We start from the raw sequence: 27,607 nt of genomic DNA, 5'->3' as shown, positions 1-27,607 counted from the left end.
AATGCAAACTATTTCCCTGGCAGCCCAGGGCTCTGCTTTATCGCTGCTGGAGGCGGCCAAGTGCTCCGGGGGATGCGGTGTGGTGCCCTCGCCTCATCTACACAACGTTGGCCTCCGGGGCCAGCTCGTCCCTCTCTAAAAAGACACATTTTTGTAGTGTGAGAGTTTCACAGTGGCGTGGTTTGGCTCTGTGGGCACGCCACCTGCACTGGGCTGTGTGCAGGCATTTGGTGCTTGAAGTTGTGTTGGTGCTTGTGACTTTCATGAGGTCTTTGCACAAACACACTGCTGCCTGCCTGGTGGAGCTGCCCGCTCCCTGCACCGCCCTCAGCGTGTGTTTGTCACCGCTCCCCTGTTAAAATTGCTCGGATGCCTTTGTGAGCCACGTGAACCCTCAGCTCCGCTACCAGGAGATGGGGACGAGGAGGCTCAGGGGGATCTCAGCAGTTTCTAAACACTTGAAGGGAGGTGCAGAGGACGGAGCCAGGCTCTTGTGCACGGTGCCCTGCGCCAAGACAAGAGGCAGCGGGCACAGGAGGTGAGGGACGGGGCTCTCCCTCCTCACAGCCCCCAACCTTCCTCCCCCTCCTCCTCCTCCCGCCGCCGGCAGCGCCCCCCTCGGTCCCGCTGCGGGCTGCAGCTCCTCGGGGCCGCCCCCCGGCTCCGCCCCGGCCCCCGCCTCCGTCCCCGCCGCCTGGGACGGGCCGGCAGCGGCGGGAGGGACCGGCAGGGACCGGCAGGGACCGGGAGGCAGCGGGGGCACAGCCCCGGCCCCGCCGCCACACGCAGCCCCCAGCCCCCGGCTCCCCCGGCCCCGCCGTGCTGCGGTGCCTTACCCCCCCCCCCCCGGCGGCAGCTCCGCGGGCAGAGGGGGGAAAAAAAGACAAAAAAAAAAGAAGAAAAAAAAAAAAAAGAAAAGAAAGGGAAGAAAAAAAAATAAACCACCATACTTCTTCTGCCGGGCAAGATGGACAAGTACGACGACCTGGGCCTGGAGGCCAGCAAGTTCATCGAGGACCTCAACATGTACGAGGCCTCCAAGGACGGGCTCTTTCGGGTGGACAGAGCGGCCGGCAACAACCCCGAGTTCGAGGAGACCCGCCGGGTCTTCGCCACCAAGATGGCCAAGATCCACCTCCAGCAGCAGCAGCAGCAGCAGCAGCAGGAGGAGATGCTGCTGGCAGCCGCCTCGCTCAACGGCGGGGCCGGCTCGGGCACCCCGCAGCCACGGCCCGGCATGCCGGCACCCCGCGCTGCCCAGCCGGGGGGCGGCGGCGGTGCCAAGCCACCCTTGGCCTCTGCCACCGGCCCCCAGCCCCAAATGGTGGCCGAGGGTCCCGGCTGCAGCCGGCCAGGCTCCTGCAGGGCTTTCCCCACACCCTCTGCGGGGGACGGTGGCGCCCCGGCGGGGCGGCGGGGCTGGGAAGCGGAGCCCCGCGGAGACCCCCAGGAGAACGGGGGCGAGGGCCGGCGGGGCGGCTGGGGCCGGGAGCCGAAGCCGGCCGGGCAGAGGTCCTCGTCCTTCTCGCACGTGCGCAGCGCCCCGGCACCCTCGGCCGGGCGTGAGGATGGAGTCCCAGTGGCCGTACCCCAGCACCGCTCCTCCTCGTTTTCGGCTCCCCTGGCACAGCCTGCTGCGGGGTTTTCAGCCCTTGCTGAGCCCTGCGGTCCACGGGCCGGTGCGGATGGGCCGGCTGCGGACGGCGGCCAGCTGTGGTTCCAGGGTGGCCAGCGGGCTTTTCCAGCCAGCTCCGCTCCCGGCGTGGACTACCAGCAAGCTGGCGCCCACCCAGGCCCCACCGGCCACTTCGTAGCCCACGGCCACAACCACCGGGCCAACGGCGGCCCCGAGCTGGGCTCCTCGCACCCGGCAGCGGCGCATGGGCCATTGACTTCTGACGCACCGAAGCCGCCGTTCAAGGAGAGCATGGGCGGCCTCCATCCCGACGGCGGGCACCAGGAGGGCTCCGGCGCGGCCAAGGTCAAGCTGCCCTGCCAGACCCTCCTTCCGCAGCAGGAGCCGGGGCCGTCCGCGGCGGAGCTGAAGCTGGAGGCGCTCACCCAGCGCCTGGAGCAGGAGATGGACGCGCGGCCCAAGGCCGACTACTTCGGTAAGTGCCGCTGCGGAAGGACATCACCCGTGGGTCGGTGTCACCGTGCTTCCTCGGCGGGTGTCCTTGCGGTGTTCACGCCTTCGGGGTTGTGTTTCACAGGTACTGCTTGTGGGTTGTGCTTTTTCTGTTGTTGTCATTCTTTTTTTATGTGATCATTACTTATCACAGGTACTGGAAGCTCTTCTTCCTACGCTGCTTGTTTCTTAACCCTTAAATTTTAAGCACAGGTAGGGTCGCAGCTTTGGGGAGGACAGTGCTGGGCATGAACTGCAGCAGTGCCTTGTGGTGCGTCCATCCCAGGAGGTGCTTTTCTCCACAACACTCACGATTCTCCAACTGGATGGAAAGGTAGTCTCCTGAAGAGTGGGACAGCATCACACCTACGTGATCTGCAGGACTGGAGAAGGCAGCTGAGCCCAAAGGAGGCTCTTTGCTCGGTGGTGCTCGCCCCAAAAGATCCCCAGGTGTGGCTGCACAGAGAGGCTGCGGTGGCCCTGGGCTGTGCGACCTGCGAGGGAGCTGCAGCCGGAGTGGGATTTGCAGGAGCTGGCTGTGCGCGCCTGTGGGATCTCATGGAGAGAAGGTGCTTGGGGCTGGGAAGGTCGGTGGCTTCCCGAAGTCACCAGGATTTCCCTTGCCCCCGGGTGTCAGCCTTTGTTGGCTCTCCAACCAATTCATTGGATCACAGGTATTTTGGAAAAGCAGACGACTTGCAGACCGAGATGTCGGGTCCACAGGTAGTGCAGCCCATCACCAGAGGTGCTTTGCAATGGGAAGAGACCGCTTACACCCAGGGATATCAGCATGAGCATAGAAACGTACCACCAAACCGATGTAGTACCACAGGACAGCAAAAAGGAGAAGAACAGCATTGCCTTTCTCCCTGCTGCTCTTTGTGATTTAACAGCAAAGGAGCAAGTCCAGCCCTTTGTCTCTAGGAACAGGGGACCTGGTGTTGCTTGTGCTGGAGCCACCGAAAGCGCTGCTGCTCATGTAACGAGTAACAGGAGCAGCTCTCGTTTGTGTTTCCCTCACCACTTTCGGTCCACGGACACAAAAGCAGAAGCAGGAACAGATTAGAGGCTCCAGCCCGGTGCAGAGGAACCGAGTGCGGCTCGGGCAGCGAGCAGGGTGGCTCGGCGGAGCTCTGCGCGTGCAGGAGCCGCGGTACGCGTGGGCTTGGCGCCGAGCTTCGTGGACATAGCTGAAGGGACCACAAAGTGTTTAGTTGCAAATTGCATAATAAAATGTGTTTCTTGGCATCGAGTGCTGGTCCTCGCCTGCAGAGGGCTTTTGCTGCGATTGTTTGTCTTAGTATTCGAGATCGAGCGTGCCGCTTGGCTGAGCTCGGGACCCTACCTCAGGAGTGCTGAGCGCTGCTGGAGAGGAGCCGATCGAGAGCTTGGGCTGGGAGAGAAACCCTGTGGGAGACGGGGTGCAAAAATGGGGAGGTTTGCTGGTTGCCAGCAAAGCAGCTGGGTCGCACCTACTGCACAACCTGCGTGGAAAGGAGGTGAGAAAGCAGGCGGGTGTAATTGGAGGCTGGATTTATTTTTACATTTGTGTGGCGAAATAGGTGGTAGCGCCAGGGGAAGGCTTTTATCTCGCAGGAAACTTGTAGTGAGGGAGGGAGTAGTACCGCTGGCAACACGGCGGGTCCTGCTGGTGACCCCGCTGAGGCCTGGGGAGGGGAAGGAGCGGAGCTGCCTGCTTCCCAGCAAGGTGTTTGGATGTGTTCCTGGCGCATGGTGCGTGAAAGAGGAGAAAGGCAGGAGCGGGAGGGTGAGAAATGAGAAGATGAGAGCCTGGCAGAGGAAGAAGTAGAGCTTTGTGGAGCCTCTCTTGTTTCAGCAAACCCTGGGGTTCAGAGCAGTTCCACAATCTGCAGGCACGGAGGGATGCTTGTGGAGGTGCAAGGTGCAGCCCCGTGGTTTTACCAGGGCTTATCTCCTAAAGCTAGATGGAGATCTCGATCTGACAGACCATCTACAGTTACCAAGAGCGTTTCTAAGCAATGCTCACAAACGGCTTTCTGACTCGAAATATCTGTGAGGTGTTAAGATCCAACTTCCTTCCTTCCGCCGCGCTGATGTGCTGCAGGTATTTTCGGAGGGCCCAGGCATCTCATTCTGCAGAATACCGGGACGCTTCCCAGCAGAACGGCAGAGAAGACCTGATGAAGCCAGCAGGTTTCTTTTCCCCTCCGCAGAAGCAAAGCTGTCGCCCAGTCTTTGAAACCCTGTGGAGACCTGGACCCCCAGCGAGTATGGATGGGTATAATCAGCCCGAAGGCCGCTGGCACTCTTTCGAAGTCTTACGCGTGGTGAAATTTGCATTTTATCACTGCAGGAAGCACAAGTCATTGAACTCTGAGGCAGTCCACACCTGCAGGCTTCACCAAATGCTGCTGACAGCAGTGCCCCGGCGTGTGTCACAGGCCACAAGGATAACTTCAGTGCTGCGGAGAGGAGAGTTTCAGGTTAAAATGAGCCTTTTCCCAAGGTTTGATTTACAGCAGCATCGTTGCCACTGGGCACTGGCGGGCACGTTCCTCCCTGCCTGCTGCTGGGAGAACAGCACGACCCACGGCTGCGGCGAAGAGGAGGAGGAGGAGGCAGGAGGAGGGGAGTCGTGGTGGAGCAAGGAAGGCTGGAAGGATCTCAGCGCATGGATTGGTGTGTGTGCAGGTCACCGAGCTCACCTCGCAGCGAGGAACCGAGCAGGTGAGTGTCTGCCTGGGATGCCCCTCTTCAGAGGGGTGGGTGCACAGGACTCCAGATCTCCTTGAAGCCAGCGTCTGGGGCAGGTGATGGCAACATACCAAGGTGTGTGGGGAGGCCACGTCCCCGTCACACTGAACATGGAACTGACCGGGTGAGGTGAGCCACAGGGAGCTGGCATCGGGGGTAAAAGCAGCAGAACCGAGAGCATCGTGATGGATGTGGCCTGGTGGACTCCTTTTCAGTGGATGGTCTCTGAAAAGTGCGTGTGTGCCTCAAGGAATTGGTACTTACAGAACAAATTGGGGGGTGGGAAACACTGAAAGGCTTCGTGAGCGCCCTCCTCCCTGTTGGAGCGTGAGGTGGGAGCAAGGTGAGAGAGAAGCTGGTTTGGAGCCCCAGGGCAGCCAGGCGCGTTTCGGGATTAGCTGCGTGCATGCCTGGGCAGACAGGAAAGATGACACCGGAGGTGTTTACATGCGGGCTCGGAGGCTTCTCCCAAATGCAAGCGGGAGTCCTTCAGCACGAATCCAGCCTCCTGGGAGCAGGGGTGGAGAGCTTGCCAAACCGGGGGGAATTTAACTGCGAAAGTAAACACACAGCTGCCTCTGATGGAGAAGGATCAGACTGGCGAGGGAAAGGTGTAAGCGAAAGGAGTGGGATGGACTTGCTCTTCTGAGCCATTCCTGGATGAGATGAGCTAACCCGGGGCTGATGCACCAGGACATTTCATTCTCCTGTCGCTCCCACTGACACAGCACACTGTCGCATTTGGCCTTCCGGACTTCACCAGCATTTCTAGGAAACCTGACCAGGAACACGTGTAGGAAAGCTTGGCTATCCTGGACGCTGCTGAGAAGAGGGGGATAAAACCAACCCCGCGGCATTCCCGGTGCGTAGACCGACGACGCCTGGCACGAGGAAATAAATCACAGCCACCCGCAATGGGAAATGCTGCCATTCAATTCACCATTCCTTGCTGGGAGTTTTTAGCAAGTTCAGGATGCAATAACAACGCTCCTGGCCTGCTGGGCCTGCCGGGTTGGCAGCTGATTGTGGGTGGTGGCAATGCCACCCAGCGTGGGGACGCGGGGACACAGCCCCCCCCGGCCCGTGCGCGGTCCCCGCTGCGCCCCAAGGCTCCCCCGTCACCTGACGCCGCGTGACGCAGCGGGGAACAGAGGTTTCTTTGTTGCCCCGGGGCCGAGCTGCCCGAGCAGCAGAAATTGGACTGCAGTCAGCAGCTCGCATCCCTCGCCCTTCCCGGCTCCGGCTGCCATTCTGCCGGGGCACTCGAGTGTGAATTCACCGGTGCTGTGCACCCGCGGTTCCTCAGGCTCAGTGTCCTCTGGCTGCAGGAAAGAAAAAAAAAAACATGATGCCCTAATAACGCCGAACGAGGCCTGATGGTGTTTGTAGGCAAAAATTGCCCTATGCCAAGAAAACCACGCAGAGCTGCTGCGGTTGGTCAGAGCAGGGCAGGGGTGTGCCATGACCTGCCGTGCTCCTCCAAGCTGGAGCTGGAGAAACGGGGCCGTCCTGGCAGCAGGGAGCGAGCCGTGGCGGCAGAAAGAAACCAAGGGGGACAAAGTACTAAGAATCGCCTCTTTTCCCCCAAAGGATGTTGCTAAAATTACAGCAGAGCATTGTACTTGGAAGATGCCAAGGCTGGCTGTTGTGATTCCAGTCACTACCAGGGTGTAATCGGCTTTTAGGAAGTAGCAGGTACAAGTGGACGTGTAACAAACTCCACGCAGCCTTGCCACGGTGCCGTGATTCAGCTGTCAGCCTTGCCGTGGGACATCTATAAATATTTATAGTGTGGCTGGTTATTACACAGCGGGGCAATTAATTTAACGTGATGTATTTTTCGCCGGCGGCATCACCGCCTTGTTTTACAGCCCCTTCCATCCCTTGCCTTTACCTCCCCCTGTCAGGGGGGGATTTGGGGAGCTAGCCCTTCGCTTTTGTGCTGGGCGACTGCACGTTTGGGACAGAGCACGAGCATGTGTAAAGCCAAATTTTTCTTATTTCGTCTCTTTATTTTTATTTTTTGGTAATGCCGGTGTGGTTCAGCTCATCTTTCATTCCCCATCCCGTTCGTTTTCTCAAAATGCTGGTTTCGATAAATCACTGAGATAAATCTGCGTGGCCCGAGAAGAACCAGCCAGTTTGACAGACGTGGTGCCCACGTGTGTGTGTTGGGGGCCTGCAGCCACGCCAGGCTTTCAGCTGAGGTCCCATTTGGCCAAAGCCGAGCAACTCCTCACCCCCTGCAGCCTCCCTGGGGGTTTTGTCGCTGTGTGCTCGGGCTGTGGGCACAGCAGGGCTGGGAGCAGCTCAAGTGCCAGCGCTGCGGTGCACAAAGCCCATCTGGGAGCAGCAGCTGCCTCCTCTTCAGCAAACGTGAGTGATTGCAGAGGCTTCTGGAGCGTTTTGATCCCTGCACATGCGAGCTGGTGGCCGCAGCTCTCTGCTACAGGCCGAGATGGCTAACCAAAGCGGGGCTGCCAGCGCCGTGCTGCCAGCACGGGGAGTCACTTTCCAGCGCTTTCCTGCCTGCCTTGGTTCCCTGCCCAGCTCTGACCGGCCCTTTCCAATGACTCCGGAGCTTGCGGTACCCCGAAAGCAGGGAGGCTCTGCTAACCACAGCGTGACTAAGGATCTCCAGCAGGATGAGGTCCCGGAGGGGGAGTCCCACCCTCGGGGCCGCTGCGGAGCAGAGCGAGGGCTTTGTGCCTGCTCTGCAGTTTGGTTTTTGCAGAAGGCCTTGGCCCTGCAGCCTGGATGGTCACGGCGGCCTCCATTAGCAGCATTCCCTGGGGTACGGGCGCCCAAACCCTGCTTCTGACCTCTCTTGCCCTCCGTCTCTTGCAGGAACCTGCGTGAAGTGCAGCAAAGGGGTGTACGGAGCAAACCAGGCTTGCCAGGCCATGGGCAACCTCTACCACGACGGCTGCTTCACCTGCGGGGCCTGCAGTAAGTAACCCCACGCCTGCTCGAGCTCTGCCCTCTGACAAATTCCTCTGCCTCAACGTTTTTCTGATTTAAGGGGAAAAAAAAAAAAACAAAACAAAAAAACAAAGGAGGATGCGGTCGTTCACTTGTCTGCCAGATGGAGGCTGCCGCAGCTGTGTGTCTTTGTGGTGCTGCTGCCTGTTTGTTTGTGAAGAGCTTCTCGCAAGGCACGTAGGAAAGATGCTGGGGATTGGGTCTGCCTTCTGCTTTCTGCTGGGGAGAGGTTGTTTTGTGAGGCCGTGGTTTTTCTGTTTTGTTATGCCTAGCCCCGGAGCTGGTAGCGTATTTTTAGGGATGCGGCTACATCTGCGGCGGCAGCAAAAATAATACTAATCCATCTGCGTGCATCGCTTTGGTTTTCCAAGAGGGACTTTTACAGTTTTTGTTTTGTTTTGTTTTGTTTGTGGTGCATTTAGAATTGTAAACTCATCAGGGCTGTAAAGGCTAGTGTTTTATTTGGAGCTGTAAAGTGGGAATAAATACAGCAAGATGTGTGAGCTTTTTAATAGCAGCTGAATCTTGAGCTCCGCTGGCTCCCCAGCTGCCCGGCACCTCACCTGGGTTTGCAGCGGAGCACTGGCTGAAGGCAGGAAGACTGAAAAGAAAGAGGGGTGTTTGCACAGGATGGCAGCTTCCTAAAGGCTCAGAAGCCTGCAGCTTGCTCTTTTGTCCTCTCTTCTAATTGGAAATCTTCTCCTGCGGAGAGGATCCCTGGCTGCAGCTGGGCTTTGCTTCAGGGACCTTTCTCCCTCCCCGTACAGGCAGCCTCTGAACTGCCCTTCCTTGCAGTGCTCCCGTTAAAAATAATCCAGCAGCAGGTTCAAGCTGTCTTAAATTTCTAAAATTACAGCTGTGCAACTGGTGCTTCGGAAATACACTGCAGAAAACACAGTACAGCCCCGCAAGAGAAAAAGCCTGCGTGTGACCAGTGGTCAGAGGGAGCCCTTTTACACATCCTTTCAGGCAGCAGTGGTTGTCCGCCGCGGGGGCTGGACGGGAATATTTTTCTCATGTGAACGTTGTGGAACAAAAAACCTTCTTCATTAATGTCCGAAACCCAGAGAGAAGCAGACTTGAGAAATCCACCAGGTTGCTCACCAGATGCGCGCTGTGCCTTCAGGGATGTGTTCGCTTCTTTCCTTCCCAGCCCAGCCCCCGGCAGGCAAACAATAACAGAAAGGCCCATAGTATGCAGATCAAGGAAATGACTTCTCCCCTTCCCTCCCTGCTCCCGGGCGATTTGCTGGTAAAAGAGAAGAGGAAATGTACTTCAAATGCTGCACGGTTCTGCGAGCGCTGTTCTCCTCTTTCCGGCCTCAGCGCTCGCTGCCGCCCGCCGGTGCTCAGTCCCCGTGTTCACTTGTTGCTTGGGCAGCTGCACTCGCTGGCTAGCATCTCCTGCGAGTCTTCCCAGCGACATCTGAGTGGAGAGAAAGGCTCTGTGCTGCCTGTAAATGCTGTTGATGTGTTTCAGCCGTGGCACCGGCCCGCTTCCCCTCCCAGTAACCTCTCAGCAGGTGACTCTCAGTGGGTGAGGCTGGCTTAACACACTGCCCCAGGGGCATTTCTGCAAAAATGGGGGCACATGGCTCCGTGAGCATCACCTAGAGCATAACGTGACCCTTTTTCTCAAGCTGAGGTGATTTCCACCGTGGACAAAGCGCCTGCGGGTCTGTCCCCAGCACGCGCCCCTTTGCAGGCGTCCTGTGGTCCGCACCACGCTACCGCCGGGGTAAATGTGTTGGGATTTGTTTTAACTGCCAGAAAAATACATGTTTGTCTGGACAGCATCGCCTGTCTAGCTGCAAAGCACGTCTCGAGCAGCGTGTGTGGAAACTCTGCTTTCTATCTGAAAAGTAAGTGGGGAGGCTGTGCTTTTTTAAGGTCGAGCGAAGTTCATCTTGGACAGCATCCAGAGCACACTGTCTTTGAGAAGTCAAGGTTGCTCGTGATTTCAGCCCTAAAATCCGTGCTCTGGTAGAACGCTGAATATCTCCCCCCCAATAAATAGCACAAAATTACCTATTAAGGTAAAGCATATTGTCCTCCAGATATTTATATCCGCTGTCTTGCTGTTTTCATTTTAGTAAGGATTTCTAATTTTGTTCGTGCTTGGAGTCGTGTCCAAATGGTGCGCTGGGTTCCCAGATACAGAAAGCTGAGAGGGTCTGAAGGGCTTTGGGGTTGCTGGTACCTCGTGGTGCCGAATTCCCTGCACCCCCTGTGTCCCGACAGCCTGTGTTCAGAGAGAAATGGTTGGGGAGAGCAATTGGTGGAGCAGAGCTGTGCATTCGTTACAGGGTTCAGTTGTCGGGACAAAAATGTTCTGTATTATCTGAGCCACTGGCATGTAATGCAGAAAATTTGGCTTAGAGGTCAAAACAACAGATTTGGAGTGATTGCTTTGGCATAAATGTCTCGTTTATCTTGTTGTTTGTTACAGGGCAGACACACAAACAGGGGAGCTTTCTGGAGAGGGGAGAGAGGGAGGAAAAAATGCGGGCTCTCTTTGCCGCTCCAGTAATAAATAATTGCTGCCTTACACAAAGGCCATGAAAGTAGGCTCAAAAAAAGTCCTCGAAAGTCCTCCAGCTGTTTGCTGCGAGCTTCAGGTGTCTGCTCGCAGCTTGTTTTTTTCTCTGCTTGTTAGACAAACATTTTTTCTTATCAAATGGTTGGTTACACATTAACCTTCCACATCTCTGTGTAATCACTAGCCTACGCCTCCTTAGGACACCAAAACTCAGAGGTATTTCCAGCTGTTGACATCTGTTATTTAACCAGTGTGGGCCAGTATCTGGCCTTACAAATGATATGGATTTAATTAGATAGCATCCTTTAACCTGTTGTTTTAGCATTTCCCTCTAGGACTCGGGCAGGCTTATCCCTGCCTGGAAAACAGACCTCTAGCCCTGCTGCCAGCACACTCGAGAGCACATGGGTCTTGTGCTCGCGCCGCTTGGTCCTCAGGGGAAACCTGAAAGCTAAAAAAGTGCAAGGGAAGTGTCAGAGATGACTACGAAGGAAATCAGTAGGCGAGGACGGAAGTCAGGAAGAAAGAACTGATTGCAAGGTGGTGTGACAGCAACCTGCAGCAGCAGGACCCACGCGAGGCCCAGATTGTGACCCCTGGGTACAAAGAGGTGGAAATCTGGCACGTTGGCCAGCTTACAGGAGGCGACCTTTGACATGTCTCCATGACTTTTTTTTTTTTTTTAATCTCAGATTAATGCTGATGTGTGTGTAAGGGTAACAGGCGGCTGTCCCAGTGGCAGAGTCTGAAATAGCACGAGCTGGCTGCTCTCTGGCTGGCTGCTACCCTGTGGGGATCTTTTTAAAAATCTATTTCACAATGTAGTTGTGTGTAAAGGTATCAAGGGTCATTTACTAAACGAGGTAGCTAAGGTATCGGGCAGTTTAACTGCGAGCGTAGCCCTCTGCTTGAGCTAATTAGTCATGCTGGAGCGATTATAACACACAACTACTTAGAGCTATGCTGCTCTTGGTGCCTTTGGGCTCATTACCTTGTGTAAGCATGCCCTGTACCGGTGTATAATTCCTGGAACAACCAGGCCACGGTTTTTATTGGGACCAGTAAATAATGCCACAAGCAAGTGCAGCCTAACCCCAGGCAGATGGGCAGACAGCCTTGTCTAGGGGGTTCCCCCTCAGCACATGCATGCATACTCTTCTCTTCTTGTTTCCCTGATGAGAAACATCGGGGCAGCTTCCATGGTAGGGCAACGCTTCTCTCCTGTTCCTCTCCTGGCCTGGTCACAGGGCAGTACCCCTTTCAGGTCTGAGCTGAAGGGTTTTGGCGTGGTGCAGGCGTCCTCAGTTGATACCCCTGCTGAAGAGGTACATGTCCAGCTCACACCTAGCAGAAGCAGTCAGGGCTTTATGAGTAAGCCTGGAGGTTTGTCTCAGGTGCAGGTGTTTTGATGGCTGTAGGTCTGAAACTGTAAGGACAAAATGAGGAAAAAGAGCTGAATCCTTTAATTTTTAATATTTCTTCAATATTTCTAATCTTTCTGGTGCTTTTGTTTTTAAAGTGATTTTCAAAATACTGCTTTTTTGTTAAGAAGGGGCATAAGATTAATTGTGCTGTGAAGATGTAGATGCAGTTGAACAAGGTGCTGGATACCTCATCCAGGCTCCCTTTTCCCCTGAAAGGTTGGACCTAATGACCTTTCGAGGTCCCTTCCAGCCCAGGCTGCTCTATGATTTTAAGAGGTCCCGGCTGCATCTCACGGGGGACGCTGCTCAGGAGGCAGGGGCTGCCCCAGCTCCCTCTTCCTCGCCGTGTTGGAGCATTTTGGTGATGATGGGGCAGGAGGACAGCTCTGAGCACGGCCTGGTTTGTACATTTTGGTGAGCACAGCCGCTGTTCCCAGGGCAGAGAGCGACCGATACTGGGGCAGGGAGTCTGAGACGATAACACTGCTTGTCCCAGGGTGAGTGTACCTGCCTGGGAGCTGCTGGGTTTGCCACCAGCAGTGAAGAGGTGTTGCTCAGTTACACGGCTTGCTGTGGTTTTGCAGTTTCCCTTTGAAGAGCCATTTCTGCCTTCACCTGCGGTTGCTTTGCCGTTGGTGGCGGCTAACCTGCTGCTGCATGTGCCAGCACATGCTTTTGGCTTTCGGGCCCCAGATTTCTTTTCTCTGAGTTTTGTTTTTACTATCTCAAGTGTTTTCTGATAGCATGGAGGGTGTTCTGCAATTTTACAGTCCAGCTGATGTAGCCGAGAGACTGGTGGTAGCAGGGCTGCTGTCTCAGTGCAGTTTCTTCTGAGAGAGATCACGTCCTGCCCGCAGTTTCACCAAGCCTTTGATCTGAACTGGGTTATCTGCCTGTTGATCTCAGCTGAGCAGACCTCATCTGGAGTATGTACAGGCCTGAGTAACCCTTTCTCACAGCCCCAGTTTCAGAGTGGACAGGAAATACTGATGTTTGTGTCAGATTCGCTGCTGCATCTGACTCTGATGGTGGCCGACAGAAACGTCCAGAAATTAATGAGAGCTCTCTGGTGCTCTGCCTGGTTTGCCACACACGGCAGGACGCCAGCCTGTGTGTCAGCAAAGTCACTACGCACAGAAGGCCCCAAAAAAAGCACGTGCCAGCTGGGGACCCGTGGATCTTGTGCTTGGTGGGCAGCAGGGACTCCTGTGCTGGGTCTCTACATGTGCCCACATGTACCTCATAGCTGTGGCACCGTGAGGGGGGCTGATTTTTGTAATGACAGAGGCTCAGGGCAGTGTGAAAAGGACCCCGGGAGCCAGTCTGGAGGGATTCCTGCCCAGCTCTGTCCAGATACCACAGGGATCTCCCAGATAAGAGAAGCAAGGTCCTTGGTACATCGCCACCGAGCCCTGGGATCTGGACATGGCCTTGTACCCTTGTGCTTGTGATCAGCTGCTAAGCAAATAGAGTTCATTTTAGCATGAAGGCACCAGTGACTAAGCTTGAAATATTCTGAAACTGGTGTTTAAATGACCGTGAGGCCATCCTGACAGCCCCACAGTGGGGTGGATCGGGCAGACGATGAGCACTACGTAAAAACGCGCGGCCCAAACTTCCTGTCAGGGGAGGGGGCGTGAAATCGTGTAGCGATGAGTGAAGACAAAAGGATTGAAATGCCAGAGAATCGTAACCGTATGATTTTTTTTCAGATGAGCTAGATTGAGGGTGAAGTGAAAGCGAAATGCAGTCGGGAGCTGGCAATTCAAGACATGTATTAGAGCAGCTGATCCTGGAAGTGGCAGGCCATGCATTAACACTCCTGGGTTTACCGAAGGACGTTGTCTCTGCAGTCACTGTGATGCATATTTGAAGCGATGCATATTTAAACAAAGTAATCATCAATCTGTGGTTCTGTAGAAGCCGCTTAAGTTCCTGATACTTCCTCTCAGTGAAGTGACACAGCCTGTGCTGGAGCACGGCCTGCGCCAAGCCCTGCAGGCCCACGGTCAGGAGTGTCCCTGGTGAGAGGGACATTTTTCGTGTCAGGCACTGTCCCATGCACATTTGTGTTGCCAGAGGAGCCTGGGGACATTGGACATTGCTGTGCAATGCTCACTTTTTTGGCAAATTTCCTTTTTGTTTTGGCAAATTTCCTTTCAGCTTTCTGCCAGGGGCTTAAAGAAAAGATAGTTGTGGAGAGGAGAGGAGCTAAAAATAAGTCAAAATGTTCACCTGGTCCCTAAAGAAACTAATTATATCATCCTGCCCTTCTCTCCTCAAAGTGCTCTTGGTGTTAGCACCTCTTCTTCATGGGCCTACATAAAACCAACAGCCAAATATAAAGGATTTTTTAAAGAGGTTCATTTCTTTGCTGGATTAGCATACAGCAGGAGCTGGCGCACCGGCTGTGGTGGCGTCCCTGAAGGTCTGTTGCCATCAGTCTGCACCTGCTAATGTCACGGGGTTAAAAATATACCGGGTGCAGAAAGCCCAGTAAAGGCTTTTTTGTCACCGTGGAGGAATGGCAAGGTGGCAGCGATCCCAGCTTCACCCCCTCTGCTGGGACGGGCACCGCTCCTGCACCAGCCAGGGCTGTTGTCCAAAGCAATGTCCACGTTGTGTGGCTCCCTGCATGTTTTTTCCTCACCGTTGCCAGTTTGGCTTTAAGGAGACGTTGCATACAGGTAGAAAGGCACCTGGGAAAATCAGCAGAGCCCACGCTACCACGTGCTTTAAAACCAAAGTGAAGCATTTCTCTTTCTCTTTTCTAAACCGAGCGCTGTGGTTTAGCGGGGCTGCGTTTCAGACATCTCTCACCTTTGGGTAACACAGTGGTCTCCTGCAGAGATTAGTAGGAAACGATGAGTGTGCCGGAGAGGCATGTTTAGGGCCCCTGTGGCATCCAGTGGGCGCCCCCCTGGGCTCAGTGGAAAGCTTTTGGGCTGCGCTGGAGCCTCCCATGTCCCTCATAGCACCGTGAGTTGTTTCCCAGCCTGAGAGTGCCCTCTGGCGTAGCCAGCAAACAGCAAAGAGTTTAGTTTGCTGAAGTGGCTTCACTTGGCATCCTCCTCTTCTTAATCCCTTGCAGACAGCGTGACTATTTGTCAAAGGCTGCCAAACAGGGGTGTGCCAGAAAGCACCGAGAGGTGAGCTCCAGACCTGGTGTTTTCTACATTTGTAACCAACCATCCGATGATGGTATTTTTAATGATTTTTGCCACGTGCAGCATATCAAGTGGGACCTGTCTGGGCCCCAGTGGCTTGGCTCCTTCTGCAGGTGCCTGGCAAGTCCCTGTCACCAGCCCTGCCCCCAGGTCCTGCCTCTGGGCATGCACCTGGGGACCCTTGGACAATCAGAACAAGTGGAGCTGCTCCAGCATTGGTCTGCATGTCAAACCCCTGCCCCAACAGGGGAAGGGGGCTGCAAAGAGGCAGAAACAGCATTTTACAAAGGAGCAAAGCCTAGCCTTTTTTCTCCAGGTCCCCCTTTAGGAGAGCAGCAGCGTGAGCAGCGTTGCCATAGTTATGTGGAACCGAATGCAGACTGAACGCGAGGCATAAACACTAAAGCTGTAGTAAATACAAATCCTGCCCATATGTGGAGTCCTTTCTTGGAAAACATCATCATGTCTCCATTAGGATATTTGGTTTTTAAAAAAATGCTTTTTTTTTAATGTATGTTTGAACATTCAGACTTTAGTTGGCAGCTGCAGTAATGAACTGGTAGAGAGGGGAGTGAAGCATGTTCATGTTGTGAACCTCCCTCCTCGTGCCTGGAGCTCGGGGCTGCTGTTGGGATCCAGCAACCAGCGGTCACCAGAGGCTGCCAGTGAAGGGAAAAGTGGGGTCAGTGGGGCTGGAGGCCAGCAGGACCTGTGTTGGAGGCAGATGCTCTTCTCCAGCTCATGGCTGCCCTGCTCTGATGCCTTCACTGCCAATCATTTCCCTGTTACCGCTGTTCAGCACATGGTTTTTGCTCATGTTTTTTACCTGCTCTCTGCTGACTTTTCTCCCTGTGTTATTTTTTTTTTTTCCTTAGGTCGAAAGCTGAGAGGAAAAGCCTTTTATTTTGTCAATGGGAAGGTGTTCTGCGAAGAAGATTTCCTGGTAAGCGCACAGCTGATCCTTGTGCTCCCACAGAGCTGTCGCATCTCAGCCTCCGTGGGAGATGCACAGCCTTTCTCCCTGGCAGCTTTGCCTGCATTTCACACAGCTCTAGTGGCCACAGTTTCAGGATTCAGAGCCCACAGTGATGTCTACTTCAAGGTGTGCTTCTGTTGCCATTCCTGGAGATAAGAGATAGATGAATGGCTACAGAAGAATGAACGAATGAGGGAATTTCCTTTTCCAGTGAACTGTTTTTCTTGGGCATCTTATGGTTATCTTTGCCCTCTGTGAGTTTTGTCTGAGTGTATCTGAGCGTGAAGCAACTCCACGGTCCTCTCCTTCACTGGTAAAGATAAGCACCACGACCCTGATGCTACAGAAAATGCAAAAAGCTGTAAGCCCCCCAAGCCCTCGTAGATTAAGCCTTCACTGCGACTTGAAAAAGTCATATTTGCCTACTTACTGGAGAAGATTAATGATTTCTATCAAAGAGAAACAGATTAGTCTTCTTTGCGCTCACCAGGATATTTTACATAGGCTGAAAATGGAAAAAATGGTTAAATGCATCTGAAGTGTTCCATGTTTCCACCATTTAGACAGGACTGAAACCTTAGGTAGATGACGTGTTATGCCTGAGGTGTGTGTTCTGTGCATGACAGTCAGTTCCTTGCCATTAGATCATAGCAAGGGCAGCAAAAAAAAAAAAAAAAAAATGTTCAGGGCAAAACATGATTGTAAGCAAGGGCTGGGACAACACCACTGACCTCAGACAATCTTCAGTAGGTGTAGAACAGTGTAAACAAAGGTAGAATTTGGCAGCTGTTGTGATATGAATATGTGGTAAATACAGGTAAGTTCCTGGATTGTAGACTCACGTGGTCAAATAAGGAAGTAAGCCTTATGAATAAGTGCCTTATTTGCATTTATGGTATTTACTTATATACTAAATTAACCTTAAATTTAGGACTTGAAAGTTACAGGAACTTATACTTCTTGTAAACACTCATGTCTGTAGAATATTCTCCATGACCCCATCCACAGTTTCAAATACTAAAAAAACAAAACAAAAAGCAAGCAAACAAACAAAAAACAAACAGTGGAGGGTTTAGTTGGTGTAAGGAGTGCAAAAAGTGGCCAAGCAAATAATGCCAAAAGCTTCATAGCGCCAAATCATGCTGTTGCTTATGCTCTACTAGCCTTGTGAAATGTTAAGCCAATTCTTTTTTGTCCTTGCAGTATTCTGGTTTCCAGCAGTCAGCTGACAGGTGTTTCATTTGTGGCCATTTGATAATGGACATGGTAAGTGATAATTGCTTTAGGAAAAAAAAATCCCACAGCGTCTTAGAAGAATGCATCAAAAGCAAAACATTTTCATATCTGGTACTGTTGTTATCATCTGCTGGTCTGCCTAGCGTGAGATTGGTAGCAGAAAGAAAATCCACTAAGCCTTTTGTTGTTGTTTTTTTTTTTTTTTTGCAAGGATATGAAGCTTGCACCCTGCTGTGTGTGATACAGAGACTTTGCTCATCCTGTTTTCAGTGCAAGTTGAAAAGTGGAGCCTTCAGCTCTTTCATCCCTTTTTGGGCTTCCCTGGACAGTGTTTGTGTAATCCTGGGCAAAAGGGCAGTGGCTCTGCAGTGTTCCCTTGCTGTGGGGCGCCGAGCCTGTTTTTCCTAGAGTCAAGCTGTGGGTTCCCATGTACCGTGAGGATGAAGCTGCTGCCTTGTCGCAGTTTCGTGTGTGTGCTGGAAGGCACAGGGCTGACATTATTGGGGAGTCGGTTTGACCCAGAGTGTGTGAACCAATTCAGATCCATCCAGGTCCTTGAAAAGCGTTCAGTAGATGTGTGGACACCCTGATGAAGCAAGAATTTCTCCTTAGCTTCTGACACGTTACCATCCGTTCAGGATTTGCACAGAGGGGATGACATCTCGAGGGGTCAGCTGGCTTTCAACCAGCACCAGGCACTATTTGGTTGTGGGTGATTTGGAGGGGGGAAAAGCTCATGATCACAGTGCCAGCAGAGTAAAACTACGGCTGTGGGAAAGAAATGAGGGCTTTCTAGGTGATTAGTTCACAGCACTCCTCCCAGGGTTTTCTAATGCTTGTTGTTAATTATCTTTGCTTGCCCACTTACACTGAAAAGCATTAAAATTGGAAAAGTTGTTTTATATAAAGGTGAATTTCAGCTGTTGAGTTCAACACAGTTTCCATAATGTATGTTAAGTAGAAGGCCAGACTAGTAAGTACAAAGCTCCTAGAAATCTAAAGTGTTATTAGAACCTAGCAGTAGTAATTGTTTCAGCCCCTCACTGATAATGTAAAGAAATACTGCCTTTTGTTGGCCTGGTATGTATTGCTTTGTGATTATGCTAAGTATTCTCCACCGTTTGACTTCAGAAATTATTTTCTTCCCTTGAAGTCCTGTCACTTTTATCCTTTGTGATGCTAAATACCTTGTCTGAGATTCCATAAATTATTTTCTTACCCATGCTAATAATTCAGCTCCCTGGAACCAGGCGATCTGTATTGATTCCAGCTGCCCTTTCTGTTCCCGTTAACTCATTTTTTAGAAGAGATGCCTGAAAAACGACACAGCCCTGCTGATGAGCACGCAGCACTGTCTGGTGCAAAGCTGTGAGTGTATTATTTTCACCTTTATTGCCTGTTCACACACTTTTTTTCTTGTCTCTTGGTTTATTGCAGATCCTGCAGGCTCTAGGGAAATCATATCATCCAGGTTGCTTCCGATGTGTGGTCTGCAATGAGTGTCTGGATGGTGTGCCATTTACCGTAGACACTGAAAACAAAATCTACTGTGTCAGAGATTACCACAAGTAAGGACAAAATATACAGCAGTTATAATCCCATCAACAAGCTTTTAATTTATTTTTTTCAGCTAATTAGGATTAGTAAAACAGATACAGGATTAGAAGCCAGGAGTTTGAGGGAGGGGGTAGACACTAGAAAGTTCTTGATGTCTCTCTTCTTGCCCTGCCACCGAATTCCCGTGTAACTTTGAGGAAGTCACTTAACCTCTGGGCTTCAGGTGCCCTTTCTACAAAGCAGAGAGAGTGTTTAGTGGTCTCACAGGGTAAGTGTGAAATAGTGCTCACGAAGTGTTCAGTGATGAAAGGAATCAGTCTGCTCCGAAGGAAGGCTGAGAAATCAACGTGAGCTGCTTTTGTGTAGCTGCAGGGCTGAGTTTGGCTTTCAAAGAACGCTTTTAGACATCACCACTGAACGTGCAAAGGAAAACTTTTTATCTGGCTTTAAATTAAACAACTGCTAAGTCCACTTAAAAATCACTTGTCACTCAGACTCTAAAATAGAAGAGCTGCCCTCCTGGCTGGTAGTTACAATATTAGAGCAGCATACGTTTTGAGTGCCCGTTTGGCTATCCGCTGCTCCGTGCTCCTGTTTTCTGAGCAGACAGGCAGTAATTGTTGCTCGAGCAGTCCCTGGAATTGTTCTGTGTTGTGCTAAGATTAGAATCGCCTCCGTGTGTCACCGTTGCTTTGAAATGACACACATTTCCCTGCAGTTTCATTTATTTATTGTACTCCGTTGTGTTATAAGGCCTTGATGAACCTTGTCCCTTGTGTTGAACTGTCTCTTGGTGTTTTCTCTGAGCTTTCCTGCCCCAGTGCAAGGCAGACAGTTCTCTTAATTTGTTTTTCTCTGGCCAGTCCTGCTCAGTTTCTCCTCATTCTCCCTTTCAGATCTCTTAATAACAGTCAAGAAATTTACAGGGTATTTTTTTTTTTTGGCCTGACTGAGCAATGTGTGCCAAGCATTACAAATAATCAATCCTAAAATTAATTTATGATCTTGGGATATAAAACATTCCTGTGGATCAATTGTTTACGGCTGTAGCTTTTTGTCTTATCACCAAGAACAAGCAGGTCTCACTTTTTATGTTGATGTATGACTTGCCTTCAATTTCTTGTTTCTTTTGCAGAGTTTTAGCTCCAAAGTGTGCAGCGTGTGGACTTCCCATTCTGCCCTCTGAGGTGAGAGCTTTTTATTTCTTATCCCCTCTGGGGAGGGAGCGCTGTGTCTCGGGTCTTGCTCTTTTTCACAGTTGAGCCCATGTCGAGATGAGTGTTCCTGTGGATGGGGAGAGACAATTGCTTCCTCCAAAGCACAGCCTTTTGACCTAAGCTCATACACAGCCCTTGAAACGTGACCCTTCCTTTGCTTGATAACGCAGCTTATTCCCTCTGGGCCAGGCTGCTTTATTCATCTCCTGCCAAGATTATTCTGCCGTTAGTATCATGTGGGGATACCTCTCCTTCACATAAACACTGGTGGTGTTTGTTTGCTCACTTTTATGTGACCGCTCTGGGACTAACTCCTGTTAATATTTAAGGAGATGGGTCTCTTCAAAAAACAAAGTAAAGTTCTGAGGAATGTGATATACTGAAACTACCAAATCATCAGTGCGTGTTTTGGGGTAGCTCTGACTGGTAAACGGAGAGAATGCTACATCTGTGACGTTACGTTTTAGAGGATATCTGCAGTGAACTGATGATGAAGCTTTGGTGTAAAAATAACTGTAGGTGGCAGGATTTATTTGTGGTTTCCAGCCAGCAGCCAAAGTGCATTTGTCCAACATTCATATTGCTGCAGGAACCAATCCACAGAGTGCACTTGTCTGATCCTCCTGTAATCCTCTGTAATTTCTCATTTGCTTGAATGCTTACAGGGGTCTGATGAAACCATTCGGGTTGTGTCCATGGACAAGGATTACCACGTGGAATGCTATCACTGTGAGGTAGGTCAGCAGCTTTCTAGGGGATTGGGTGCTTAATAGTGTTCATAATTATTATTTTTTAAATGGAAGCAGATCTCCTCCCTTCCAGTGACAGTATATGAGCAATTCAAACCTTCCTCTGTGTGATCTTTAATATCAATGGCTAAGAAATTTCCAGCTTGAGGACCAAAGTCCCAATGGCGATTTCATTCGCTATCCGTAAAGTTATGGGCAAAAAACTAATTGTCACTTTTAAACTTCGCATTTTATTTGTTAATGGAGGAAATGTGTTGAAGCAGTCAGGCTCTATTGCTGCTTTTCAGAAGCCTTGAGCGCCAGATCACGTTAGTGCATCTGATCCCCAAGTCAGATAGTTCAAGAATGCTGAGGTGATGACTGATCCTGTCTGGTGTATGTTACCTTCACTTACGAAAGAAAGGAATGTGTGGTCAGGGGTGAGGAGAGGATATGGCTGCCCAAAAAATCCTGAGAGATGTGAGCTGTTAAACATTCACGCAGGGCTTTCCGGAGAGCCTTCATCCTTACGTAATGTGAATTAAATGCGTAGATGTCATCTGTCGTCGTGCTTGTAATGCAGTGGAAAGAAACCCTGACTCTGCAGGTCAGTTGTGCATTAGTCCGACAGCAATTAATCTAATGCAAAGTGGTGAATCCTACCTGAGAGGAAACAGAAGCACGTTTAAAATTCGTGGGGGCTCAACTCACCGTGAGATAAAGCTTCTGCAGTAAAACTGCTTAAGACAGACTTGTAAAAGGCTGCCCAGGTGCTTTTCTGCTCATGACAAATATTGAACTTATTAGGAAGGAGCTGCTGGTGAGGTATCTTCTGTCAGAGTCACATCATCCTCCTGCAAGCCAGACCCCAGCTGACACTGGGACATTAACACACGCTCTAATTAAATGTGCATGACCTCTCTTTGCAGGACTGTGGGATGGAGCTGAACGACGAAGACGGGCATCGCTGTTACCCTCTAGATGAACATTTGCTCTGTCACTCCTGTCACCTGAAACACATAGAGAATGGCACAACCCCAGCAGCTGTGTACCAGCATCACTACTAGCCAGCGTGGCTGATATCTGGAAGCCCGGACAGACGGCTTGTTACGTGATCTCCCTCTCCCCACCCTCAGTTGATTTCCTGTGCATGTTTTTCTGCAATCGGCAGTTTTCCTGTAAAAGGATATGAGAGATTTTTGCTGGATTCTCAGAGCCTGTATGCGTGTGAGTTCCAGCTGTATCAAACTATGTCTACTTGACCAAGAATGTGGCATGTTATCTAAGCTGACTGGTCTACTCTTACGTGCCTTTTTCTGCTATCTGGAGATTCCTTTTGGAAGGCTCTTCAGAGGAAGCACAACTTGCTGTCATGCCTATGAACTCAAATCGTGCCGTGCACAATTAAAAAGCCAGAAACTGGCTTGCCTGCCTGCAGGAAACATTCCTGGGAAGTGTTTCCTGACAAGCACATTTCATCAGATTCCCTGAAGGACATCAAATTATCAATACCAGTTTTTAGACACTCTCTCTCTTACTAATTCTTTAGGAAAAGAAAAGAACGGAGTCTGCACAAAGTGGCATGCTCAGACCTTCCAGTGAATTCCCTGAACTCTGGTATCAAGTCTGGCTGTAAAAGCACCAACTCTCCAAGCACAACCCAGGCGTGCTGGCTAGCAGCTGGAGGTCGACATCCCATTTCGAACAGAACAAGAAGCTGGGAACAAGCTGGACTGAAATACCCCAGAGACTTTGGGCCTGGGCTGCTGCTTGCGTGTTGCTGCAATACACAGGGGGCAGTCTGCAGTGTCAGAGCCTGAACAGCAAATGATATTTGGAAAGGTTGGGATGCTGGAAGTGTAGACACCAGGGAAATCCATCTTCGTTCTTGCTTGTAGAGCTCACTGTGGAAAAAAGTTCTCCGTATACAAACATTTGCCTGAGGTTTTCACAGTTTGTCCCCACAGCTCAGCCCCAGCCTGGCCACTCCCTTCTGTGGTGTTTACCCAGCACAAAGCCATTTCATAATGGTGCTTATTTAGAGTTCTGGGAACAAACTCAAGATTGTTATGCAGGCTTTGTTATACAGGGATTTAGAGCCCAGCTCCACAACCTGTACTCAAATTCTTCCAGCCACTGGTATAAACAGATTTGCTCACATGAATAATACCGGCTTATCTGAGCAAGGGGCTGGAGAGTTGGGCCCTTGTTTTCTCTTCTGTCGAGCAGGCAGGAAGGCAGATTGTTTCTCTTTGTGAATCCCCTCGCTTCATAGTCAAAGCAGTCTGCTCCCCCGATGTGTGTTGCCTGTGTGACTGGTGTACCTGCAGTGCATGTTCTGTAGGTACGAGCGCTGAGCAGCCCCTCACGTCCAGGTACAGAGCTTTTGTTTAAGAAAAAGCTTTTAATTTAGAGTCTCAGATTCAGTTGGGAGCCTCAGCTGCCCTTGCCAACACATACTATGTAGAAAACTAGTTAAATCCTCTTGTGTGCATGCTAGAAATGTAAATTCATTTCTGATGGATAGAGGACTGGATCGCATTGGTGAAGGTCTCTTTAGTGAGCTTCAGTAAATTAGCTGAGCAGTGGCACTGAGACTCCAGAAATGAGCCCATCCTGAGAACCCGCAGTGGTTCGACCATACACCTTTTCCCGTAGCACAAATGTAGCTAGACGGATGCTTGAACTTCACACACCGCGTCGTCAGACTGTGTCACGCGCTCGGCGGGAGCAGTACCTCTAATTCTCAGAGCAGTACCTCTGATTCTGAAAGCAGCCCTTCAGGCCAGAAGGACCAAATGCGTCAGCTCCCTACGGCCTTAAATTGGGGCTCCAGGTGCTGGGTAGCAAAGGGATGGGGGCTGGCACAAACCATTATAACCAGTGCTGTGTCGGGTGCAATGAAACACACGAGGGCAGGCTCCCCAGTGCCCCCATCCCAGCAGGCGACGTCCGTGGGTACGTATTGCTTGTCGCCTGCATCACGGCTCGGCCCAGGAGTGGTCCAAGGACGTGACGGTGATCTTGGGACTGCCTGAAGGTGCTGGGATGGGAAGTAACGCCAGCTGAACGTTCCTGGTGAATGATTCAGGTAGTCCTTGGCAGGCGGTTCCCCTCACTGAGCTCGATGTGCTGCACTGTCTCCGAGAGACCAGCGACTGCGTGGCTAGCGCTCTTCGGTTTTGGAGCATCTGCTGATGCACATTTTCTGGCCTTCCTTTTGAGAAGATCTGAAAACACTAGCGGGACTGATTCTTTTCTCTGTAAGCAGCGGTTTAAACTGCTGTTTCACTCTTGCAGCCTTCCCCATACCCCTAAAATTAGCGGGAAAGGAGGGGAGGGGGAGATAAGAACATTTTCCTTTGTGGAAAGCCTCAACCAGCCAGTTTGCTCCGAGCTACCTTGCAGGAGCCTCCTCTGAAGCAGTGGAAAGTTCGGCCTCTGCTTTCGCACAGTGTCTTGTTACTCCTGTCAGCCACCCTGTACTCCTCAGCACCGGGGAAATGAAAGCTGTCCTACTTTCAATTTTGAGGTCCTGTATAAATTATTAAGTGTGAATGCTCTCCTTTTGTGTATTTACCAAGAGCTGGAAATGACAATGTGAAGTTGTTGAAAATCGAGTGTCTGAGTTGATGGTTTGGAAGCTAAAGCATATACCGCACTGCCTTGCTCACCTACGTGTTTTAATGTCTACCGCCTCGATCCTTGGGGATTTCAATTAATTTAAGCCCTGTGTTACTCCTGCCTCCTCTCCGAAGCTGTGGCTATCAGAGTTGATGTCGTGTCCCCCACTTGTCCCTGTCCCTGCAGCCTGCCTGGAAGCGGCTCCACGGGGGAGGAAGGGAGGAGAGGCATCTACACAGCCAGGATTTTCCTCCTCATCTTTGCATCTGCACATCCTCACCTTCTGGCAGCTCCCCCCAGCTAAAATACGTGCAGGTAGCTCTCAGGTGACCGTGCAAGGTGCTGAACACCAGCTCCCGCTTCCCAGCTTGGTGAAGTGTTGAGCCAGGACAGGCCCTTTTCAGCTGCAGCTTCAGAGACTTCGCTGGGCCTGCTGCCATGGTCATTTTGGCAAGAAAATAAGATTAAAGCATAATTGGGCAATTCAGAACAGTCCCAGTTTAAAGCTGCTTCTGCAGAAGAATTTCAGAAAACACGTGTTAAATTCTGCCTGTCACCCAGCTTGTTCACATGGGATTTTGCTGTTCACACACACCTTGCCTTTTTATTTACCAAGATACTGATGTGCTGTCTGCAATGAAAAGTTAGTCTAGTCCTTGATTCCTACCCCAGCTTGTTCTTCTGACTTGTTTCAGAGCAAGGGATGCTTGGAAGTCCCTGTGTGCTGGTAATGAGTAGCTCACATGCAAATAGGTATTTAAATGAATCCCCTAAAGCTTGCTTTCAGGAGCCAGCATTTAATAGATTCTCGTTCAGATCGTGCTGTTAAGTTTCTATTATTTAGAATGCAGAAGTTCATTTAAATAGATTTTTGCAAAAAGCCAGAAGAAAAGCCCCAGCTGTAGAAGCAGCAGATATTTTTGTGTATTTCCAATTGCAAGAAGTGTTTTGGGGCCAAGATGATTTCACAAATGTGCCCTGACATTGAGCACAGGGAGCAGCATTTCCCCTGGCACAGGCATTTGATGACCCGGAGGGCTGTGGCTCTTCAGCTTCCAACTCCCACTTGGGCGCTTTTAAGACTGGGAAAACCTTTTTTGGGGGGTTAAATGATTTAGCTGGGGGTGGGGAGGAGGGTATATCTTATTTCTACAAACCAAATAGTTCCTGGGCCTGGAAATGGTGTAGTCTTGCCAGCAGTGGAGTGTGTTACGGCAGAGGTGAGGTGAAGCTGGGCAGGTACTGGGCTGCTGAGCCATTCCAACAACAGGGGTCTCTTTGGCCCTATGGAGAGGGGAGTAAATACCTCCCTGTGCTTTCTCCTTGTGCTGATTATTAGCACTGGGCAAATATTTAGCATCCCTGGGTTTCAGCATTGGGTCTGCTGAGACCTCTGTATCTCCCTGCCAAAAAATCATGGCCCTGGGGGGAATTGCAGGCTCTTTCTTCCTAAAGTATTCACTCCCTCTTTTGCACTTCTGAATTTCCCCAGCGATATTGCCACTTTATTCTTTCAGCAACAGCAAAACCAGGTCCTTGCTTAAAGGAGAGTAACACACGGCCGCCATCCTTTAGGCAGACCTTGCCTGCATTAAACTTCAGGCGCATGGGCAGTCCCAGTGAAACCAGTAAGGAGATAAATATGTAGTGTGTGTTAGGTGTGATAGGTGTGTGTTGGATCAAGGTTGGAGTGATTTTAACACAGATGAGACGTAGCTGGGGATGCCTTGAAATGACCACTGAAATGGACTGCTTTTGTGATCCATAAACACCAACAGGAGGAGCTCGGGGCTGGGGAGGGCATGGCCCAACATCCCCATCTCCTGAGGCTGGACGGGGAGAGGTCAGGAGGACATTTGCCACTCATCACACAGCATTTGTGCATTCCTGTTTCTTTACATCTCCTCCACTATAGCTGCACAGCAACATGAGGTGCGACTAAGGAAGGCCATCAGGCTGTTGCCTGCCTGTGGTGAGCGGCAAGACAGAGCCCAGCTCACTGCTCCTTTTCCTAAAAAGCAGCAAACAGAAGGTTTTCACAGTAAAAATCCTCACCCTGTTTTCTTCCAGGGTGGCCAGACACCCGTGCAGCAACAAGCACTGAGCGGCCTGCTCTGGCAAGCTGAGGGTTGGGAGAAAGCTGCCCCTGCATGGACACCAGAGGTGTGGAGCCCTGTGAAAGTGGTTGATGGGGACACCCCACCAGGACACGGGGACACCCACCAGGATGTGGGGACACCCACCAGGACACAGGGACACCCTTCCTGCAGCTCCCAGCCCCGCTGACAGCCACCCACATCCCCACACATCAGGTATGCGGTGCACAGCCTGTGGCTTTCTGTGTCCGGAAAGCAAGCTCAGAGCCCAGCTAATGGTACTGAGTGGTACTAATTATTTTTTAGCATTATTATTTTTTGTGTCTCCTTGAAAAGGCAACTCCAGGAGAGAGCGTTTTATTAGGGTGCCTGCTGGGGTAACCTGCCGCAGCCAGGTGTGAGTACAGCCCTCTGGTCTTCTGTGCTGTTGAATATTTGTAAAGGATGAAGGTTGGTAGCAGCAAAGCTGCTGGCCTGGTGTGATTTCAGTGATTAAAGACAATACCAAACAGCAGCGATCGGCGTGAAGTCTTTCCTAAAATCCTGGTTGCATTGGTCATTACCCAGAGCAGATGGGGGGAAGCTGTGCCATGAAATGCTGGCTCCCCCCCATCCCTGGCCCAGTTAGGGAAGCCTCCTCGCTGGGATCTCCAGCTCCTTTGGAGGCCTTGTTTTTTGCTGTAGTCCATGGAAGAAGCTGAAGAGCTGTGGTGGACGTGATGCTGGGCTGCATTTTTCTTATGGGGGATGCGGGAAGGCCCACAGGGAGCCCCGGTGGCTTTCCTGAGGCAACCCTAATGGGCTGGGGGGCTCCAGCTCCATGGGGCGAGCTCGAAAGGGCTGCTGTATTTCCTTGGTGAGGGGACAGCGTGTGAGAAGCTGCCAGAAGCCGGGTGGTTACACACAGGGAGCGCTGGAGCTGGGGGAGGGGGTTCAGAGGTGCCACAGGGGGGCTGCTGAGGGCGGTGCCCATGGGTGGCAGCAGTCACGGGTTGGAGTCGGGGAGGAAATTATTTCATGGGTGAGGAGAGAAGAGTGAGAGGGAAAAATATAAAAAATAAAAATGAAAAAAGTAAAAATAAAAAATTAAAAAAAAAAAAGGTAAAAAACGAGCAGCCGAGCCAGCCAGGAGTCGAACCTAGAATCTTCTGATCCGTAGTCAGACGCGTTATCCATTGCGCCACTGGCCCTGCTCTG

At 51.4% G+C, this 27,607-nt stretch overlaps 1 protein-coding gene and 1 non-coding gene across 2 annotated transcripts; one reads left to right on the top strand and one right to left on the bottom strand.

Annotated features, from left to right (window-relative positions):
* Positions 1–895: 895 nt before the first annotated feature.
* On the top strand, positions 896–24,306 carry LIMD1 (LIM domains containing 1). Its single transcript, XM_032182953.1, has 8 exons — positions 896–2,111; positions 7,712–7,813; positions 15,852–15,919; positions 17,156–17,218; positions 18,626–18,756; positions 19,881–19,932; positions 20,628–20,696; positions 21,620–24,306. Exons 1-8 carry the CDS (start codon positions 968–970, stop codon positions 21,755–21,757), a joined length of 1,767 nt encoding a protein of 588 aa, XP_032038844.1. The 5' UTR covers positions 896–967; the 3' UTR covers positions 21,758–24,306.
* A 3,221-nt stretch (positions 24,307–27,527) lies between these two features.
* TRNAR-ACG lies at positions 27,528–27,600 on the bottom strand. The gene has a single exon. It is a non-coding gene; the product is annotated as a tRNA-Arg (tRNA).
* Between the last annotated feature and the right edge of the window lie 7 nt (positions 27,601–27,607).

The sequence above is a fragment of the Aythya fuligula genome, chromosome 2 (assembly GCF_009819795.1).
Source record: "Aythya fuligula isolate bAytFul2 chromosome 2, bAytFul2.pri, whole genome shotgun sequence".
In the NCBI taxonomy this organism is placed as follows: Eukaryota; Metazoa; Chordata; class Aves; order Anseriformes; family Anatidae; genus Aythya; species Aythya fuligula.
This window is presented reverse-complemented; position numbering and strand designations above follow the sequence as displayed.

Excerpts from the sequence above, each read along its gene's own strand:
- LIMD1 (XM_032182953.1), top strand. The coding sequence starts at position 968 with ATGGACAAGTACGACGACCTGGGCCTGGAGGCCAGCAAGTTCATCGAG. Across the intron at positions 15,920-17,155 it reads TCTGCGAAGAAGATTTCCTG|TATTCTGGTTTCCAGCAGTC; the intron begins GTAAGCGCACAG and ends TTGTCCTTGCAG. Across the intron at positions 18,757-19,880 it reads TGTGTCAGAGATTACCACAA|AGTTTTAGCTCCAAAGTGTG; the intron begins GTAAGGACAAAA and ends TTTCTTTTGCAG.